At 38.1% G+C, this 20073-nt stretch overlaps 1 protein-coding gene across 1 annotated transcript in view; it reads right to left on the bottom strand.

Moving 5' to 3' along the window:
- Window positions 1-11827: 11827 nt before the first annotated feature.
- The window catches only part of LRRC63 (leucine rich repeat containing 63), a 34009-nt gene continuing 25763 nt past the window's right edge, over window positions 11828-20073 (bottom strand). Inside the window, exons 8-10 of the mRNA XM_079136131.1 lie at window positions 19427-19510; window positions 15221-15460; window positions 11828-12115 (exon numbers count right to left, since the gene is read on the bottom strand). Coding sequence (XP_078992257.1) covers window positions 11929-12115; window positions 15221-15460; window positions 19427-19510 — 511 coding nt within the window. The 3' untranslated portion in view covers window positions 11828-11928. The remainder of the gene's footprint in view (window positions 12116-15220; window positions 15461-19426; window positions 19511-20073) is intronic.

Genomic DNA, 20073 nt, shown 5'->3' with positions numbered 1-20073 from the left:
CTTCTCAATTTTCAGGTATAGATGGTTGGAATTCTCTCAAGAGAGACAGGTGTTTCCAATGCCCTGGGCTCATGTATTATCTGTAGGTCATAATGATCTCGGGGGGGCGAAGCAAGAAGGACCCAGAGAGTGGGGAGCTGCATGGAATAAGGTGGTTCTCTGCTGGTCTTTAATACCTCTTTCAAGATTTTGTGATCTGGCATTGTGCCATTTGGGCTAGGTGGATGTTCTGAGCAATTTTGTGGGTTTCTTGGAGAGTTTTGCGCCCCCACAAAGAATCTTCCACTGCTGGCCCCACCATCAGGTGATGCTTTCCTGCATTCAGTGGAATCTCTAGTAGATCTATTGGGTCTCAGAGAACCAGACCCCTAAAATATGCTGTTTTGTTGTTTTTCTTGCTGTTGTTCTTGTTTGCATGCTGCATAATTCCATGGATGAAGAAAGGCTCTCTAGAATTTTCTTACCTGCATTAAAACCAGGCTGTAAAAAGGAACACCACTGTCTCCTCTCTCTTTGTTTGGCCAGCTTAGAACAATCACCAGTCTCTTCCATTACCATTTCTCTCAAAGTGTCCAGCACCAGTGCCCTTTGTACTGGACCCTGCTCAGCACAGTTTTCTTGCTCTGCTTCTCCTTTCCCTCCCTATAAAAGTCCTTTGTGCCCCCAAGTTCCCTAGGATGGAGCTTTGAGAAGAATATCGCTTCATCTTCTCAGAGCCAGTCCTTGAATAAAACTGACTTCCTTCCCAACTCTTGTCTACTAAGTATTGGTTTTCAAGTGGCAAGCAGCCTGGACCTTGGTTTAGCAACAGCTGTGATCAGCTGTACCTGTCATCCCCCACCCCTTTACCTTTGGTCCTTCTTTACTCACCCAGTGACTGGACGCAGTTTCTGAGTGTTTCAGGGTGGTGCTCCAGAGGCAAAGGAGATTAGAGGAAACTGGCGCAGTCTTGTGTCACTGGCATTTCGTGATCTGGCATTGTGCCATTGGAGCTTAATAGATGCTCTAGGCAATTTTGTGGGTTTCTTGATGGGTCATATACCCACTTGAAATATGTCATTTCAGCTCCCACTATCGGGGTGATGCTTACTTTAATTGCTACTTTCCACCCCCCTCTCTTAAGCCCTGCTCCTTCAGTAGATCCTGTTGCAGTCATTCAACCCCACTCCCAAGTACAGAGTCGAGCTCACCAAATAGAACCCTTTCACCAGAATCCCCGGCTCAAAGCTTTGTCCACCTGCCTCAAAGGAAAGCTCACACATCTTTTTCCCTGTCTATGGTCTGTAATGAGCACCTGATCTGTTCTGCCTCCTTTCTGCACCTTAGATCAATAGCCAGTCTCTTCCCTTCCAGTTTTGAGAATCCCATTTTGCTACAGATGCTAGCCAGTACCAACAATAGCTTAGTAATCTGATCAGAGTTGGTATCAAGTACATTTGTACGGTGCTAACATGTAAATGTTATATTGACAAAGATTCAGAGGTAGGTTAGGGCCTAGAAGGCAAGAGTGTTAGGATTGATTAGGAATGTCTGCAGTGAGCTGAGCAGTATGCTAATGTGAGGCTAAAAATCTGCCATCCTAGTGGATGTTGGAAGACTCAGTAACAAACTGGATTTGACATGCTGTCCCCAGGTTTTCCTGGCTTGCTGATTTATGACCTTAAAAAAAAATTGGTGTATACAGAGGTACAAAAAAGGAAAATAATCTGACTAGAAGTCATTGATTTTCCTGCCAGTGTGTCCTATAGAGCAGCTTTGGTGGTGAGGTGGGAGGACCTGGCTGCCTGCCTCTCTCACAGAGTGGATAATAGGCAAATCAGTTTGCTTAGCCTTTTTTCCCACTGCTGCATACAAGCCTGACTGAATTTATAAGGTAGTTAAGAAAATCTTTAAAAAGAAAAAGAAGTGAGCTAACTCCCTCTATTAGAGGGAATCCGATTCTTCCCTGGTACAGCTGATTAGCATCTACATCAAATTATGTTAATTAGGATGATTTGGATGGATATATTTTTAAAAAAAAATATTAGTGGCTAAGGCAAGCTCAGAATTTGATTTATTTCTCATATATAAGGCAGGCAATTCCAGATCCAGTTTTGGTTTCATAGCGTCATTGGGACCCAGGCTCCTACTTCTCTTTTCAAGGTAAACTCATGGCCCAAAATGGCTGCTGAAACTCTGGTCATCCTGTCTACATTCTAGGCAGAAGGGAAGATCAAAGACCACAAAGGTTTTCTCTCAAATCAGTCATCTCTTCAACAGCCTTCTTGGAGTTTACCCCAACACTTTTGTTCATGTCTTACTGACCAGATCTGTAGCTTCAAGGGAGCTCAAGAAAAATAGCAACTCAGACAAGGGGGCAATTGTGCCTCTAGTATTAACAAAATCAGGATTCTTAAGGAGGAAAGAGAAAAAGGAGATATTGTGGGTAATAAGAGTTCTTTGCCACACAGGTAATGTTAGAAAAGCAATGGCTTTAGAAGTCCTCCTTTCTGTTTGTAGAGGAAAGTGCTTTGCAAAATTATAAAATATGTGGGAATATAACCTGGTTTATACTGATATGTAAGAGTTTGAAGTGATGCAGCAATATACTATTTGATTACAGATTAAGTGAACAAAGAAAAAGTATTCAAATCCTCATGACTTTTTCTCCTAATATACAAGTTTAACATTGTGACCATATACCTGAATGTATTTCACAAAATGAGAATAGATAGTCTGGCATCTCATCTGAGTCTGACAATAGATCAGAATATTTGAAATTGGGAAGTCATTTATGCAATATATTATTGGAGTCACTTTCTGTTATTTTGAGAATTTATTCAATTAAATAAATATATAGAAGTTGCTTGCTATGTGCAAAACACTGTACTAGAAGATACCATATTAGTCAACAGAATAGAAAGTACCATAACTTATCTTTAAAAAGGTAAAAGAAGGGGCAATCCATTAAAATGGAAATTCCATGAGGATAGGATTTTTTGTCTGTGTAATTTACTGTAGTTACTAAAGCATGTAAGACAGTCTGGCATAGAACAGGAAGTCAGTAAATATTTACTAACTGAATAAATTAATGAATTCTAGAAAATACTGACCTTCCTCTAAAATTTTTTTGGGAAAAAAAAAATAAACCAATTTGAAAGTATGTACATACTGATTTTAGAAAATTGAGAAGTTTCTGGGGAGCAGGATTTTAATTCATATTTCAAGCTGACAGTTTGAAGATGTCATATGAAGGTTTATTTCGTAAAACAGAATCCTTTTTATAAAGAAAATATTCTCTTTTTTGTTTGTTTGGCAAATCTTGATTTTTTAAAAAATGTCACATTTGCATAAAGTAGCCTCGACTCCACCTCAGAAGCCCCAAGAGAATGGAATGTGAATTAAAACCAACAAATAATTTTGCAGTATGAGTCCTATAAACTACTTTTTTATGGTGATGTTATAGGCTTGGCGAATTGATGCACAGATTTTTTTTTCATATTTCTTCCTCCCATAAAATATGTAGGGAGGGAATTATTCTAGAGGGAATTATCTCCCTTCCCTCATGTTCAGCACCCAACTGGCCAAATTTATATTCCAATAATTTCTTGGAAATTCTCCTTACCACTACTATCATGCCTTAAGCATATTCTCTAAACTTCTTCTGTACATATATCAGACCCATCTATTTAGAGTATGTATGTTTTAGTCAGCTTTTTTGTTCTTTGACCAAAAGACCTGACAAGAACAATTAGAGGAGGAAAATTTCATTTGGGAGCTTATGGTTTCAGAGGTCCCAGTCCATAGGAGGCCAGCTCCATTTCTCAGGGCTTTGGATGGCAGAACATCATGGGGGAAGAGTGTGGCAGAGGAAAGCAGCTGAAGACATGGCACCAGGAAGCAGAGAGAGAGAGAGCAAGAACTCCTCCCCACTACAAAATATATACTCCTAAGGCAGGCCTCCAATGACCCGCCTCTTCCATCTACCCTCTGCATGCTTTCAGTTGCCACTGTTAATCCCTATCAAGGGATTAATTCACCAGTTAGGTTAAGGCTCTCATAACCCGATCAATTCACCTCTAAACCTTCTTGCGTGATCTCACACCTGAGCTTTTTAACAACATATCCATTGTATTATTCTTCTCTTAATCACCTTGTCCTGACTCCTTAACAGCTGATGACACTCTTCACCATGGCATGTGAGAATCTTATGTCCCTGGCCCTGTTTGTCTAGTTTTATCTCCTGCAATTCTCTGCATACATTTTATAACAGAAACACTTTTATTTGGCGGGAATAATGTGTCCTAGGAAGTCTTCCTTGAGTCCCCAGAATTGGCTCTGTGCTGTGTATCTGTGTCCTATGGGCGTGATGGGCACACCTCTATCGTAGGACATTCCCCATGATAACTTTCCAAAGGGCCTAGCATAGTGCCAGGCATTCAGTAGATGCTCAGTGATCACTGGTAAATTGAACTAAGCTGACAAAATATGATCTCTGGGGAACACTAGTTTGAAAGTTTTACTCAATATGGTTATTATTTATGTTCTTTCTTCTACTACAAATCAACTAATCTCCTGGTCCCCAGAGGTATGCAGCAAAAGGGCACCCTGAATGAACCCTTTTGATACTGCTCTGGGAGATCAGGAACAGGTCCACTGTCCCCCAGTGTTGAAGATAAAACACCTGAGAAATGCTGAGGCAATGGTAGAAAGCAAGTTTTATTTAAGAAAGGGACAGAGACAGACTTCTCCAGAGACAAGTGGGCCCAGAGCTAGAGGCCTGCAGGAGGCGAGTATCTTGCTCTTTTATAAGCCCCCAGACTCCTGCATCTTCTCTTTCTTCTCCTGATGACTAGGGGCAGGAAGAAGCAGCACAGGGTAATTGCTTGTGTTGGGATGTACAGGAGGTTGAGCTGGGAAGTGTGACTCAGAGGTTAATGTTTAGAGACGCATTATCTTTTCTTTAGTAACCAGCCCTCCTCTTCTCAACCCCCATCATTCAGTACCTTCCACCTCCTGCCTCAGTTTGTTGATGAATGTGACATTTCCTGTCCCCTCAGGCCTGGCGGAGCTGCAGGCAGATTGCTTTTTGGCAAAGAAAGCATGTGGGGAGTCAGTACAGGGCTCATTTTATAGAATTATTCTCTTAACCTTGTTTTCGCCCCATCCTCATCTATTTGTCCCCTTACACTTTGATTCCACTACACATATGTCACCAACAACTGTTTTCTGATCAAGCATTTATTATTGGTGAAAAACAGAACTTGCTAATATGCTAGAAAAGAGGTAGTCAAGATGAGTTGGCACTCCTGTGGATGTATGGATTTCTGAGATTAATTGCCTTTGCAACATTTGCATTGCTCAGTAGCCAAAGTAATCCTATTGAAAGATTAGAAGTGCTTAACTAAGCACAACTCAGAGAAAATAGAAAGAGGAATCAATTCTGCCAATGGTCACTATGCCTTCCCTTCCCCACAAATGAAATGCAAACAATAAGTGAAAAAGTCACAGGTCCGCAATGACATTCCATCATTGGGAAAGGTCTTTGTGTTATCATTTAAATAGAAAAAAATTGGAGAAATGTATGTCTAAAACTCTATTCAAAGAAACAAACCATAATGCCCTTGAAGGCAGCCATCATAGTGTAGTAAAAGAGAGACTTGGCTTGGCCTGAGAGACTCCAGTCCTCGTATTTAAAATAAGAGCTGCCATTTTGAGTCCCTGCTCTGAGACAAGGCTTGCACCAGGTGCTTTATCAGCCCTATAATGCTCTGAGGAACATTGTGCAAATCATCTGACCATTGTTTTTCTTTATTGGAAGTGAGGACCCTGGAAGTGAGGGTTCTGGGAGGGGAAAGAATCAACTCCCATCCCCTCTCCTCTGTACCCTGTGGCAACTGCTCAGGTTGAGTTGTCCGCTCACTTAAAGAACTCCATGTGTATAAGTGACCTTGAATGAGGCTTTCCAACTGGGGGTCAACCCACTCTGCTGAGAATCAAGAAGAGAGAAAAGTTTGGGAAGGATGGGGTCTCACTGCACATCCCGTGTGGGTGAGGGAAAGGGTTCCTGTTGGAGGGATGGGCTGGCTGTAAATTAATCACTAAGAAATGTATTTAATAGAAAAAAAAAAAAAAAACACAAGAGACAATTATCTTTTGAATCAGGGGGCTAGACGAGTTGAGCCATGCTAAAGGATCTGGCTCTAACAACATGGAGGAGTCTGCACCTGGTTTATTTATAGAGGTACAGATCAAAGGGGGACCCGAAGGAGCTTCTTGGGTGAGAAACAGGATGGCGGGGGGGAGTTAGGCAGGCCATTTCGTTTTTGCAGGTCATGGACACATCTAGGGCCTGCAAATCCCAGTGGTGACCCACTCTGCACAGAAACCACATACTCCAGGCAATCTGGAACAATATTTCATGATTGCCAGTTCCTGAGAGCCAGATTCCTATGTCTGATGGCTCAACCAAGCCTGGTTTTATTTGCAGCCCATGGACGGTGCTCCGCAATGGGGCACTAGTGGAGAAGAGCCATGGGCCCAGAGAGATCATGGTCAGTACTATGGAATGGGCAATTCATGTGGCCCTCTTGTGCAAGCAGACTGCAGGCCTCAACCTGACCTCCTGAGTTCACAGGACGCTGCCTGGAGCCCTCATGGCTGCTGTGCCAGCCTGGGCTGGAGAATGTTCTGGTGGCCTTGGTTGAGGACTGGTTCTTCCCCATCCCTACTTTGTCATCTATGGTAGGCAGTGACACCAGATAATATCTTCAAATAATCTCTCTGTAAGTATAGTAGAAAAGGCAATTTGTGGGAATCAGATTGTCAGAGTAAAGGCTCGGGGTCAGGATACATGAAGTCAGATATGTAAAAACAAAGCACTGTCTCTGCGGGTGGGTTAGAGTTCAACCATGACACCAGAGGGCTCCTCGTGGGTGCCTACTGCCCATGTAGAAGGGATGTTACCTAGTTCTTCCCTTAGGTTCCAAGCATGAAACAACAGTCCCCACCAAAGAGGGCTTAGAATGAGATAGTGATTTAGAATAAAGACAGAGACATACTGAGTCTTAAAGGAAACATCCAAGAGCCATCGAGAAGCAGAAAGAAGCCCAGTTGTAAATCTTGAGCAATGGGAAACATGGCTTTGGCCTCTGCCCTTGTAAAATGAGGAAAATACACAAGCACAGGGAAACTGGCATGAAATTGTGCAGCTCCACCCCGGTTCCACCTCCAGTCTGGCCCCTGATGACAACCTTCTATAAATATTGGACCCCAAACCCAAGGAGGGGCTTCTCACCCTCAAAGTAGCCCACATTCTCCCTTGAACATGTATCTACTTCCTACTATGACTTTTGTCTGGCTCATGATGAAATTCTATCATGTGTGCCAACCACCCAGCTGGTCCTGAGTTAGATTCTCCTTCCCCTCTGGGAATTCCTTGGACTCTCCTCCAGGAGCGTCTCTTCTCCGTGACTACACCCTACACCTCCATGCCTACTCCTTGCTTGCCACCACAGTCAGCTGAGAATGCTGATTCCATGGAGAACCCTGATGCTGGCCAAGAGAACAAAGCAGGGAGACAACAGAATGGCACCCAGCCTTCCAGAGCAAGGCACTAAATTCCATGGAGCTGTGCGGCACTTTTTGAGAAAGTGCCTAAGCAATTATTTCCATAGTTATTACTCTCAAATAAGATGCAGACCAAAAACTGCTGACCATTGTTTTCACTGCAAACAGTCTGAATTATACAGAACGGAATGCCTTGCTGGCTGGATTATCACCATCATTTTTATTACACAAATGAAGTTGCACAGTGTGTTCCTGAATGGGAAGACTCCATCTTGTGGATGTCAACTCCCTTCCAACTAAAGTAGTTCTAACCAAAATCTAAAATAGTGAGCTTGTGGGGGAAAGAGAGATAAAATAATTTCAAAGATGATAATAATTGTTATAGGAAAAGAAAGGCATAAGAATAATAAAAAAGGTTTGCACAAAAAAGCGATGAATTAGAACTGATAATCCAGATATTTTGAGGGTGTAGTTTCTTTTAAAACAGTGCAGTATTGCCTATTAAATAGACAAGTTTATGGAACAGGATAGAAGGTGAAAAAAAAAAAAAAAAAAAGACCTAACCATGCAAGAATTTAATGTATCATAAATGCAGGTATCTCAAGTTGATGGTGTAAAGATTGAGTAGATAATGACTGAGGGCACGACTTCCCAGCATTCTAGAAAGACCTGAATGCCTCACCATACTAAAAAATTCTGAGTGAATCAATGCTTAAAATGCAAAGTAAATGAAATACAGGTAAATATTTATGTAATCTGGGGAGTGAGGATGAACTTGCCAAGTTTAGTAATAAAAACTAAGAACATAAAGAATAACTTAATACATTCTATAGCTTAAAGTTTAAGATCTTCTTCACATAAAAAAAAAAAAAATCTCACATCAAGCTGGGTTTGAGGCTCATGCCTGTGATCCCAGCAACTCAGGAAGCTGAGACCAAAGGATTGCAAGTTCAAGACCAGCTTCAGCAACTAAGAAATAAAAAATAAAAAGGACTGGGGATGTAGCTCAGTGGTAAAGTGCTGCTAGGTTTAATCCCCGGTACAAAAAAAAAAGTTAAAATTTCATTAGTTGTAAGCTGTTGAAATAAACTGCATATGTTACTAAATGGAATAATAAGCAACTATTAAAAAAAAAAAAGCAATAATGTACTGACAAGGAACTACCTCAATGACATAATGTTGAATGGAAAGGTACAGAACGGAATATATTTTAGAATAATATTATATAAATAGGAAATAAATACATTTATATATTAGCTTTCATGTACATAAGCTATCCTGAAAGCATACAAAAGAATTTATCTCAGTGGTTACCTCTGAGAGGGAAATAGAGGAAGGTTTTGGGTTAAAGAAAGAATTTTTATGTTATGCTCTTTTGCACATTTTAAATTACGTGATTATATTACCTAGTAGATAATTTTCAAAACACATACATTTAATAGACATCTTTCCATGTCAGGAAAAACAGAGTAATATTTTTAGATAACTGAATGATATTGCTGTGTGTGGATTTACCATTTTTAACCCATTTTCTATTGATGAAAATTTAGTTTTCAGTTTTTCACTATGTAAATAATCTCATGCTGAATATCCTTGACTGTACCTTTGCATACATGTGCAAGTATTTTTGAGAAGAAAATTCTTAGAATTGTTGTGATAAAAATACATTTAATTTTAGTCGTTATAGCTATTTAAATATTTAATCTTTTAAAGTTCCTTTCATTACTTGTAACAGCTTATTGCATATTAAGGTTAGAAGTCTCTGACAGTTCTGGATTTTAGGGACCCCAAATACTTTTCCTTTCCCCAATTTTCATTTCCAGAACTCCTCTATCTTATGGAGAATCTATTTCTTTTGTTTGGGGAGGGACTAATCCTGCCTTTCCCAGTTCCTGATATAGGCATGTGACTCAGGCCCAGTCAATCAGAGGGTTCCATTCATGAAGCTATAATGACTTCTTTATATGTGGTTATGTGACCCACACTGAGCCAATGAAATTTGTCCCTAATATATTTTACGTTAACAGTTGGGATAGATGACGTGCTTTTCTCTGAGGTACCTGAGATTCTGAGTACATGAACCTGGGATTATCAGTAGCCATCCTTATTACCTGGCTATGAGGGAAACATGAAAGTGTTACAGGAGGATAGACTGATGAAAGGAGATAGAGTAGATAGAAAAATATATAATGCCTTGATGACACAGTTTGAACTCCTGAATCAGCTGTACCTGCAGACACGTGCACAAATGAATATATGTGATTTTGTTGTTTTGTTGTTTCAACCAGTTCAAGTGAGTTTCTGTAGTTTATAATCAAGATTCTTTGGCTAATAGCCTACCTCTTCTTGGTCATATATATTATAGTTATAGTCCCTAGTGTAGCTTGTCTTGTAATTTTATTTATGGTGGTTTTGGCCATACAGACATTTTATTTTATTTTTTACATAGTAAATCTGTTCGTCTTTTCATTGTAGTTTCAATTCCTGATTAAAAAGATCCTTATCATTCTGATGTTTTAAAGTTCCTATTTATTTCTTTATATTTATATTTTCAATTTGAACCTTTAGGTCTAGAATTAGAGATGTGGTATAAGGCAAGGTATCATTTCTCTCTCTCTCTCTCTCCCTCTCTCTCTCTCTCTCTGTCTCTGGTACTGGGGATTGAACCCAGGGGAACTCTATCACTGAGCCACATCCCCAGTTCTTTCTATTTTTAATTCTAAGAAAGGGCCTTGATAAGATGCCCAGGCTAGCCTCAAACCTCAAACTTGTGATCCTCATGCCTCAGCCTTCTGATTTGCTGGGATTACAGGTTTATGCTACCAGGTCTGGCTAGGCAATCTCATTTTAAAAACAGTAATGCATTTCATAAATATAAGAATGCACACCAACACATGTCAAAATTACTGTCTGACTTTCACTTGGTGGTGGAGACTTTATGTTGAAATGTTGAAAATGTTGAAGAGTACACTATACGTACTTTTGTGGAAGGTATTGGATATTGAACCCAGTGGCACATTACCACTTAGCTACATCCTCAGGCTTCTTTATTTTTTATCTTGAGACAGGGTCTTGCTAAGTTTCTTAGGGCCTCACTAAGCTGATGAGACTGGCTTGGAAATTGCAGTCCTCCTGCCTCAACTTCCTGAGTGTCTAAGATTACAAGCATATACCACCATGCCTGGTTGTATATGATGAGTTAATGAATTAATTTGTTATCATGGTATAAATATTCCCTTATGGATTACATGTGTGATGTGGTATATATAATTTATTTTGCTGAAGAATGCAGTTTGTACTCCTCAGGCAAAGTTTGCCTATTTCTGCTTAAAATCAACTGAATTTCAAGGAAAAGAATATAGGTATCTCGATTCATTTAATTCAGTTGTCAGAAAAAATATTTTGCTTCATTAATTTACCTTTAATTTAAATAGTATTCAATGATATGCACAAACCTAACCTACTGTGTATTTTCTGACATTCTCTAATGATATCTGTATGAATTTAGATCATTTCGTGTCATTAAATTCAATGAACCATATTTTAGATTTAAGTTAACTGCAGGTAAAAAACATGTCATACATGAAACAATTCAATGCCATGTAAGATTGTTATATCAAAATGCTTTCCGAGTTTCCTCTTACCAAGAATTCTTAAAGCTTTAAGTTTTACCCTAGCTGTATGTTGCTTTGTAATGCAATTTTGTGAGTTCTCTTTTTATCTTGTCAGATTATCACTGAAAGCCTTGGTAGATGTAGGGCTGACCTGGGGAATTGGACCAATCTTAGCATCGCAGCTTTATTCAATGAAAAGGTAACCATTGGAGATTGTACCAGTTTTCTAAGAGCTTGGGAAATGAATTCAAACAACTAAAAACCAGTCTAGAATTCATCCTTTATTCGAGAAAGCAAACCACAATTGAGATGATTGGCACTGGACAGATTTCCAAAGAAATACACAAACAATGAGAATTTGGGTTGCACAACATTGAAGCTATATGCAGCACAAACTTCAAGAATGCCTTTGAAACGGTACCTTATCACTTTCTAAGGATGCATGAAAAGACCAAATGCACAATTATTTTTGCAAAGCACAGGAGCATTTTTCTTTTTTATGGTAAATAGGCTGTGAGAGAAATTTTCTAAGTCTTTGTTGAAATCCAAAGGCCTTTACTAATCTTTTTTGAGTAAAATTATTCTGCAACAATTTCCTAACAATCACTTACTTTCACAAGAAATTAGGATTACAGAGAGAATTCATCTGAGAAGACACTCCTGTCAGAACCTGCTCAAAGAATTGAATTTCTAATACATAAACTTTACCTGCCTTTACAGAGGGAATGGTAAATCACTGTATTATCCTTCTTGCTCACTCCAAATTTTAGTCTGTATTATCATAAACACTACTTTCCCAAACAAAACCGCTTTCCTTTATTTTCCGATAACAGGAAAGAGAACAGACATGAAACATGACAGGAAGCTCTGCTGCTCCAAAAATATTGTAGGATTGGATGATACGAAAACCTTCACCATACTTGGGACCAAGACACCAATCACACCTGGATGTGCTGAAATGGAGAAACATCAAGTCAACATGTAATAAATTTCTACCGAAGTAAACACACTTGATGCCTTGCGAGATCCAAAGTACTAAATATACAACCCTTCTCTTCATTGAGCTTACCATCTAGAAGTAACACTTATACTCAAGTGAGAAATTATATGCTGCAGGGTGCTATGACCCCTGTGGATTAGGAGGCTGAAGCAGGAGAATCACAAATTTGAGGCAAGTTTTAGCAACTTAGGCCTTAGGTAACTTAGCAAGACCCTGTCTCAAAATTAAAATAAATAAATAGGACTGTGGCTGTGGCTCTGTGGTTAAGCATCCCTCATTTCAATCCCTGGTACCAACAACAAAAAAAGTTAAATGCTAAAAGAGTCAAACAATGAAGTATATGCATGTGTAAAACAATATTACTTTTCTTAAATAAAAGTATTATGTATAGTTTCTTAGACAACTTTCCATATTGATATATTTTGTTTTACTTCATTCTAACTAGTAGCATCACCACTTTCGATAGTTTGGATAGACCATAATTTATTTTACCACTCTCTTTGTGATGCACATTTAGGCTGCAGTTTCCATCCCTGTAACAAACTTTGTGTTTGCAAGTAACTACTTCCATAAGGCAGAATCCTAAGATTTAAATTGCTGTTTAAGGGGTAAGTAACAAACTCTCAAATTGCTGTCCAAGAAGCTTTCAGCAGTTTACAGTTACCACCAATGGTACCCAACAGCCCTGTTTTCAGGCATAGAAAGCCAACACAATATCCATCTTTGAAATGTTGATAAGACAGGTAGGTTAAAAAGAAATATATTGTTCCTATTTCACATTGTGATTCCTTGATTACTGTGAGCTTAACATTCTTATCTCCTATCTGTATCATTCAGGAATTAATTGCATATTCCCATTACTTACTCACTTTTATCTGGGTTTTCTCTTTTCTTATTGATTTGTGGAAGATATACATGCTTCAACTTTTTATAAGCATTGACATATTTCAATACATGATTTGTTTTAATTTCATTGATGGTATCTTATATTTGTAGAAATAACTCTCTTAGATCAAATTCATGAAACTCTGCTTTACTGTTTGCATTTCTGTGGTTTGTTCAAAGTATCTTTTCCCATATGCCATGAAATCATAGGTAGTCTCCTGTACTTGCTTCTAAAAGCTTCAGAGTTTTGGTTTTCATACTTAATTTTTAATGCTATTGGAAATGATCTTGGTAAATGATCTTTGTGAATGATGGTGACAATATGCTAGCAGAAATCTAATTTTATACTTTTTCAGTGAAGATGAGCAAATGTCTCAGCAACATTTATTGAAAAGTCTCTCCTTTCCCTCTGGATCCACAGTACCATTTTGTCAAATACTGAGTTGTCACATATCTAGGAAAACAAAATGACTGGGCTATGCTTTCCCTTCCATCACTAAATGTGTCCTTTCTTGTACCTAATACCAACCTGTACTGCTTTCTTTAACTCTGAATATAAAGTCTTGCAAGCCCAGTATGTTAGACTTCTTTTCCATGTTTGTTTTGGCTACTTTTAAGCCTCTGCTTTTCCATGTACATTTTAAGATCAGATCATCAAGTTCCTAAGAGAATTCTATGAGGATTTTGACCAAAATTGCATTGGATTTATAGCTGTATTTGGGAACCTCTTATGTATCTTTAATATTGAACTTGAATATATATCCCTCCCCTTAAATTCAGACTTCTTTACTTTTTCATTGAAAATATATTTTGCCCTTGGAGAATTTTTAAAATTTTTCTCATGTGCAATAAAATCTCACGTGCTTTGAAATATCAATATATTAAAATTGAAAACTTCTTGGCTTGGTTCTTTTTTTTATAGACAGATATTTATTTCTTTTTGTTTTTTAAGTTTCTTTAATGGTTGCTGTGTTAGTTCAGCTTGATTACTGTGTTAGCTTTGCATCACTATAACAAAATGCCTGAGATAATCAACTTATAAAAAGAGAAAAGGCTTGTTTTGGCTCACAGTTTTGGAGTTTACTGTTCATAATCAATTGGTGCCACTGCCTTGAACACATCGTGATGGGAGCAAGTGGTGAAGCAAAATCACTCACCTCATGACCATGAAGCAAAGAGAAAGAAAATGGAACTGGACCCCACAATCCCATCCAAGGGCATGTTTCCAATGACCTAGCCCTACCCCTTAAGGTTCCACTACCTCTCAATGGTGCTACCTTGAGGACCACTCCTTTAACACAAGGTCCTCTGGGGAACATTCAGGATCCGAACTATAGCATCTGCCCTTTATTGAATCAATACTGGTAATTTATACATTCCAGGGAAACAGATATTACTTAGGCATACAATAGTATTTATTACATCAATAGTCTCAGCGCTGATGATGAATACTTAAGTAAAAATGGTTTCATATCATCTGAAGGAAATAAGAAACAACCTCGAGTGGGCTATAAGTGGGTGGGGGTTTGAGAACGCTAGTCCTGAGTAATGACCCCATATCTGGGCATGGATACAGGAGGAGCACAGTCACTCCTGTGTATCAGCTCTATCCAGGTCTCTACCATGGTAGAGCAAAACATTTTCCCTGGGTGAAGGAATTTTTTTTTTTTTTTAAGAAACCACTTCTATGTACTTAATACTCATAGAAAGGAATTTTTAAAAATTTTCTCATGTGCAATAAAATTTCATGAGCTTTGAAATCTCAATATATGTAACAGCTATATAAATACTGTCAATACACCTCAGCAACCCACCCTTTATATTGGTTTTATGTAATAACTTGAGAATATTAGAAAATTGAACTGAATTCAGACTGTATTATTATCCCTGAAAAGCTGGAAGGGGCAATTTGAAGAACTGTGTGTATGCTTTTGTGTGTGTGTGTGTGTGTGTGTGTGTGTGTGTGTGTGTATGATTTACTAAAACTATTATTGTTAGTTGTAGATGGACAGCATGCCTTTATTCTATTTGTTTATTTTTATGTGGTGCTAAGGATGGAACCCAGTGCCTCACACATGCTAGGCAATCGCTCTGCCACTAAGCAGCCCTTAATGACAACATTTTAGATACTAAAAGGTGTCCTTTGGTCAGAACTGCTTCAGAGTTTACTCACCAGACCAGTAACCTTTGAACTTTGAGTGGGATCACATCGTAAGGACTAAGTAGGTCATTTTTGACAATGAACAAAGCACACATGTGAGTAAGTCGTTGGGGACTATTCAGAGAATTCTCTGGCCAAAAACTACGATGAGTGAAAGTATTCTCAAACTGGATTTTTGTCAGGTTAAGCTTCAAAATTCCAGGTGGAAGAAAAAACAAGTAATTCCCATCAATAATCAGTTTGTCAAGTGATCTGCAAATAAAGAAAATCTCATTTTAAAGATATTTGTGCAATTTAAAATATTGATGTCAAATTCTGCCTCCAGTGTTTTTATAAACTGGCAACAAACTTAGTAGCAAGAAAAAACACATGTGTATTTAAGTATTTCCTTAAAATCAAGAGAATTTACATATGAAATGACTGAACTAATATATTATTATGCAAATAAGTGCACTTTGTGTGCTCCCTTGTTGGTGCCTGTATTTGGAAGGTCTATGAACGGTGTCATCATCAGTATGAAAAAAAGAAATAATGTCCACAATCACAGCAAGACTAATAAGTGTTCTATAATAGAGTATAATGACATACAGAAAAAAATGTTATCATAGAAAAATTGAACATCAACACATATTTAGTCATTCAACCCTAAGGAAACCAGTGAAATTTATGCCATTTGAAATGTACCATGTGCAATGTTATGTTTTGACCTTGCCGATGCCCAAGTCCCCTTAGTTTTCACTGTGTTCATTGCTTTCAATAATCCCTGGTCCTTTATTCAGAGAACCAGCATGACTGATTTTCTCATTTTTGCTTGTCTCAATAGTGTTTTCTCAGTCACTAATTTCCTTTCTAATTAGTGCTGGAAGCAGACAGAAAATATCTGTTCATAAAGGACATATAAAAATCAAAGTCAAAGGCCAACAACATTTCACATGCATTAAAGGTGAACAGGTTGAACAATGGAATTTAGTCAGTGAGCTAGGGGCTTCTGAATTGTCATTAACAGTCTAGTCTCACATTGTGACCCTTAATATCAGTATTAAAATGTGGTCAAAAGGTGGTATTTAAAACAAAAAGAGGCTAGGAAGATAGCGAACAGAATCCTTCCAGTTTGACCTTGTGCCTCCAGTGGTCTGGTACAGGTAAGCGAGACTCCAGGTTGTTTTGGTCCTGAAGGAGCGTGGTCACTTTTTCCTCTGCATAGATTACAAGCCTAAGGGTGGGCCAGCAGCAGAGAATCTGGCTGTGATCTCAATGTTTATATCCCCCCTAATTCCTTTGTTGAAATCTTTATCCCCAATGTGATGGTATTTGGAGGTAGACCTATTAAGAGGTGATTAGGTTGGAGTGGACAACCCTCATAAGCAGGATTAGTACCATTACGAAAGAGTTTTCAGATGGCCCCTCCATCATAGGAAGCAGAGGGAAAAGGTGGCCCTATACAAGGCAGCACACCCTCCCCAGACTCCAAATTCACTTGCATCTTCATATTGGGCTTCTGGGCTTCCAGAACAAAAGAAATGAATTTCTGTTATGTACATGGTACCGAGCCTACAGGATGTTGCTGTAGCAGCCCCAGCTGACCAGGACAAGTCCTATGGGGACAACCAGAATGAGTGTAGCACATACAAGGAAAAGGCCAGCAAATGTTCCCAGAGGACCAAGTAGTTTGGGTGCCCTCTTCCCTTCAGTGGGTTTTGGGGAACTAAGCTGGCCAAACAATATTCAAAGCTGGAAGAGCCCCACATTCAGTTTCAAAGCTGAGCACTTTGTGGGGCAGAGGAGTCTCTTGAGGCATCACTGACATTCCTGCTGTGGTGACATTCTCGACTGCGGTTGGTTAAGCAGAAAAGCTGCCAGAAGAGAAAAACAGACATTGCACAGGACAGCGGTCCTGAGGTAAGCACACTCTGTGGAGAGACAGATAAGAAGTGGGTGGGAGCAGGAGAAACAATAAGAGTCAAATGGGTGCTCACTCAAACACCCAAATGCTTTCTTGACCCCAACTGCATGATTTGTGAAATGAAAAGATTAAGTGGATAAAGAAAAGAACGTGACCTTTGTGGAGATCCAGATCCGAAGCAAAGTAGAAGGCATAATTCAGAACACAGCAAAAATATAAAGAAAAACCATGAGGAAAAACATAGGTGACATTGAAGATAGATCCAGTAGACCCAATATATAGATGATAGGCATTTCAGGAACAGAAAATGAAAAAGATGGAAAAGGGAATAATTTAGCATATTTTCTTAAAAAAAAAAAAAGAAGTGTGAGCTGACTGATTAAAAGAGTTCATCTAAAAAAAAAAAAAAATAGTTCACTGAATCCCAGGAAAGACAGATTTTAAAAAAAGAACAATGATATCCTCTTAAGCATAATCTTATAGACTTGCTGAAGATCAAAGATAATGAGAGAATCTTAAGGCTATTCAGATGAGAAAAAGATCCACTTACAAAGGAAAAGTAAACTGTCATCAGATGCCTGCCTGGAAGCTGGGGAGGACGTACCGATGGAGAAGGTCTACAAGGCCAGATCTTCCACCATTGAAGATGTCCTTTTTCTGTTAGCTTCAAGACTGGGAGAAAAAACTACCCAACCGAGAAAAGATCTACAGGAAAACTCTAACCAGAAAATGACTTAAAACAGACACCTTTCCAGATTCAGGAGGAGATGAAAGAGGAGAGGAAACAGCAGCAAACAATGACTCTTGAAACACATATGGTTAAAAATAAATGGAGAATGCCTGAAAAGATTGTGAGATTTTAAAATACTCTACAAATGTTCTGAATTAAGAGAGATGTAATGCAAAGGAAAATACCAAGGAGAATCTGTGTCAAAAGTTTCTAAACCATCTCCATAAAATCTAGAGTTAGATAAGGGGCAGGTAATTTTGGAAGGAAAGTAGGAAAATAAAAGTTTTCTAAGTCTCAATTAGATGTCAAAGACAGCAGTGGGCAGACTAACCATCATGGTAGGAGTTTATGTAAAATATTAAGGAAAATGTTTTTGACTCTGAGTTTTGGGAAGGAATTAGCAAAGTACAGTAAAATGGCCAAAATTAACAAGGGAGGTAAAAAGGAGAACAAATATTATGCTGACCAAATCAGAAGAAGGAGAAGGAAAGGAAGGGAAAAGGGGAGGGGGAAACAGGAAATAAACAGTAAATACAAACTAAAACAGAAACAAAAAATTAAATACATCAGTCCTTAACAAATATAGACTGGTGGACTTCTTCTATTAAGATATTGTCACACGGAAAATTAAATAAATAGTATAAACATTTAAAAATCAGAGAAAAGAATAATCTCCTTTGCCAAAAATCATGCTCCTAGAGGACTAAAGGAAAGCAATCAATACTAAGAACTTGATTTACATAGCTTGATTTTAAGTTAACATAAAGAATACATAGTTTTTCTATACTAGATATAGCTAAAAATGGAAATAAGAGAAGCATGACATTCATAGTAGCAACACAATTATAAAACACTTAGAAGAGGCTAAGAAAGATATGAAGTGAGTCAGAAATTTGAAGAAGATCATCAAACAGGACCTGAAAATATATGTATATATAAAATGTGTTTTGGAGTGGAAGATTTTATTACTATCAAAAACATAAATTCTTCAAAATTTTATGTAATATCAAGGTGATGGCAACTAAATACCAACTTTGTGTTTATGTATATTGAAGGAGAAGCTGGGAATTATGTAGAATGATTTAAAGAGAGTAGTTAAGAAATTATTATTGAAAAATAAGCTTCCTATGTTGTATTAGATTATTCTAAAGTAATAATCAAAGCAGTATGATACTGACCTAGGAAGACACAGAGGAACTTCAGACTTCTTGTTTTATTAACGTGAGAATCAGAGTTTAACATGAAAACTACATTGGGTATTATGAAGCATTTTGTAATGTGTATTTCCTTATAAAAATGAAGAAGAGTCACAGGTATTCACAGAAAAAATGAGCAAAAGTAGCTATTTTTTCTGTTAAGTAGTCCTTGTACTACCCTCCAAATAATTAATGAAAATGTTATATCTTTAAAATACTGTATGCCAATTATTCAAATGACATTTTCTATGAACTTTGTAGCTCACACATCACAATTTACATTGCTTAACTACTAAATAAATGAAAGGACTAAAATTTCTCCATCACAATCATTATCAAACATCTTTAAGGGAAACGTGACTTTCTTGTACTTACTACTCCCAAAATACCTGAGTCTCTGGATTTCATTCGGAATAGAAGTAATTTCATTGTAGGAAACATCAAGTTCCTCAAGATAGGCCAAGGAAAATAACCTAAAATAGACGGAGAAAACTAATTGTAAAGTTAGACTATCTCTTTGTCATATCTGGGAAAAAAAGAATCAAATATTTAAGTAAATAGATGGTAGTACAGAAACTGTACCTTGCTAATATCTTAACATTTATATAAACTTCTTTTCATTAGATACAGGGTCATTCCTAAAAATCTATCCAGTAAGACTTGTGTGGGGTATTTGGAGTGGGTAAAGCCCCATTTAGAAAAAGGCACCTGAGACATTTTTAAAAGCATTTAGATCTCTCTCTCTCTCACTCTCTCTCTCTCTCTCTTATTTTTCTAGGTTGCTATATTAGTGTCCTCAGGCTGATTTAACAAATTAGCACAATCCACATGGTTCAAAATTACAGAAACTTATACTTCTGCAGTTCTGGAGGCCAGAAGGCCGAAATCCAAATGTTGGCAGGCTGATTCCTCCTGGAGGTTCTGAGGGAAAAACCATCCCTGGCATGTCTCTCAGCTTCTAGTGGCTGCCTGCAGTCCTTGGTGTCCCTTGGCTTCTGACAGCAGAATTCCCACCTTTGACTTTGCCTTTCTACAG

This window comes from Sciurus vulgaris (genome assembly GCF_902686455.1).
Source record: "Sciurus vulgaris genome assembly, chromosome: 4".
Classification (NCBI taxonomy): domain Eukaryota; kingdom Metazoa; phylum Chordata; class Mammalia; order Rodentia; family Sciuridae; genus Sciurus; species Sciurus vulgaris.
The sequence above is the reverse complement of the archived record's forward strand: the minus strand, read 5'-3'. Positions and strand labels throughout refer to the sequence as shown.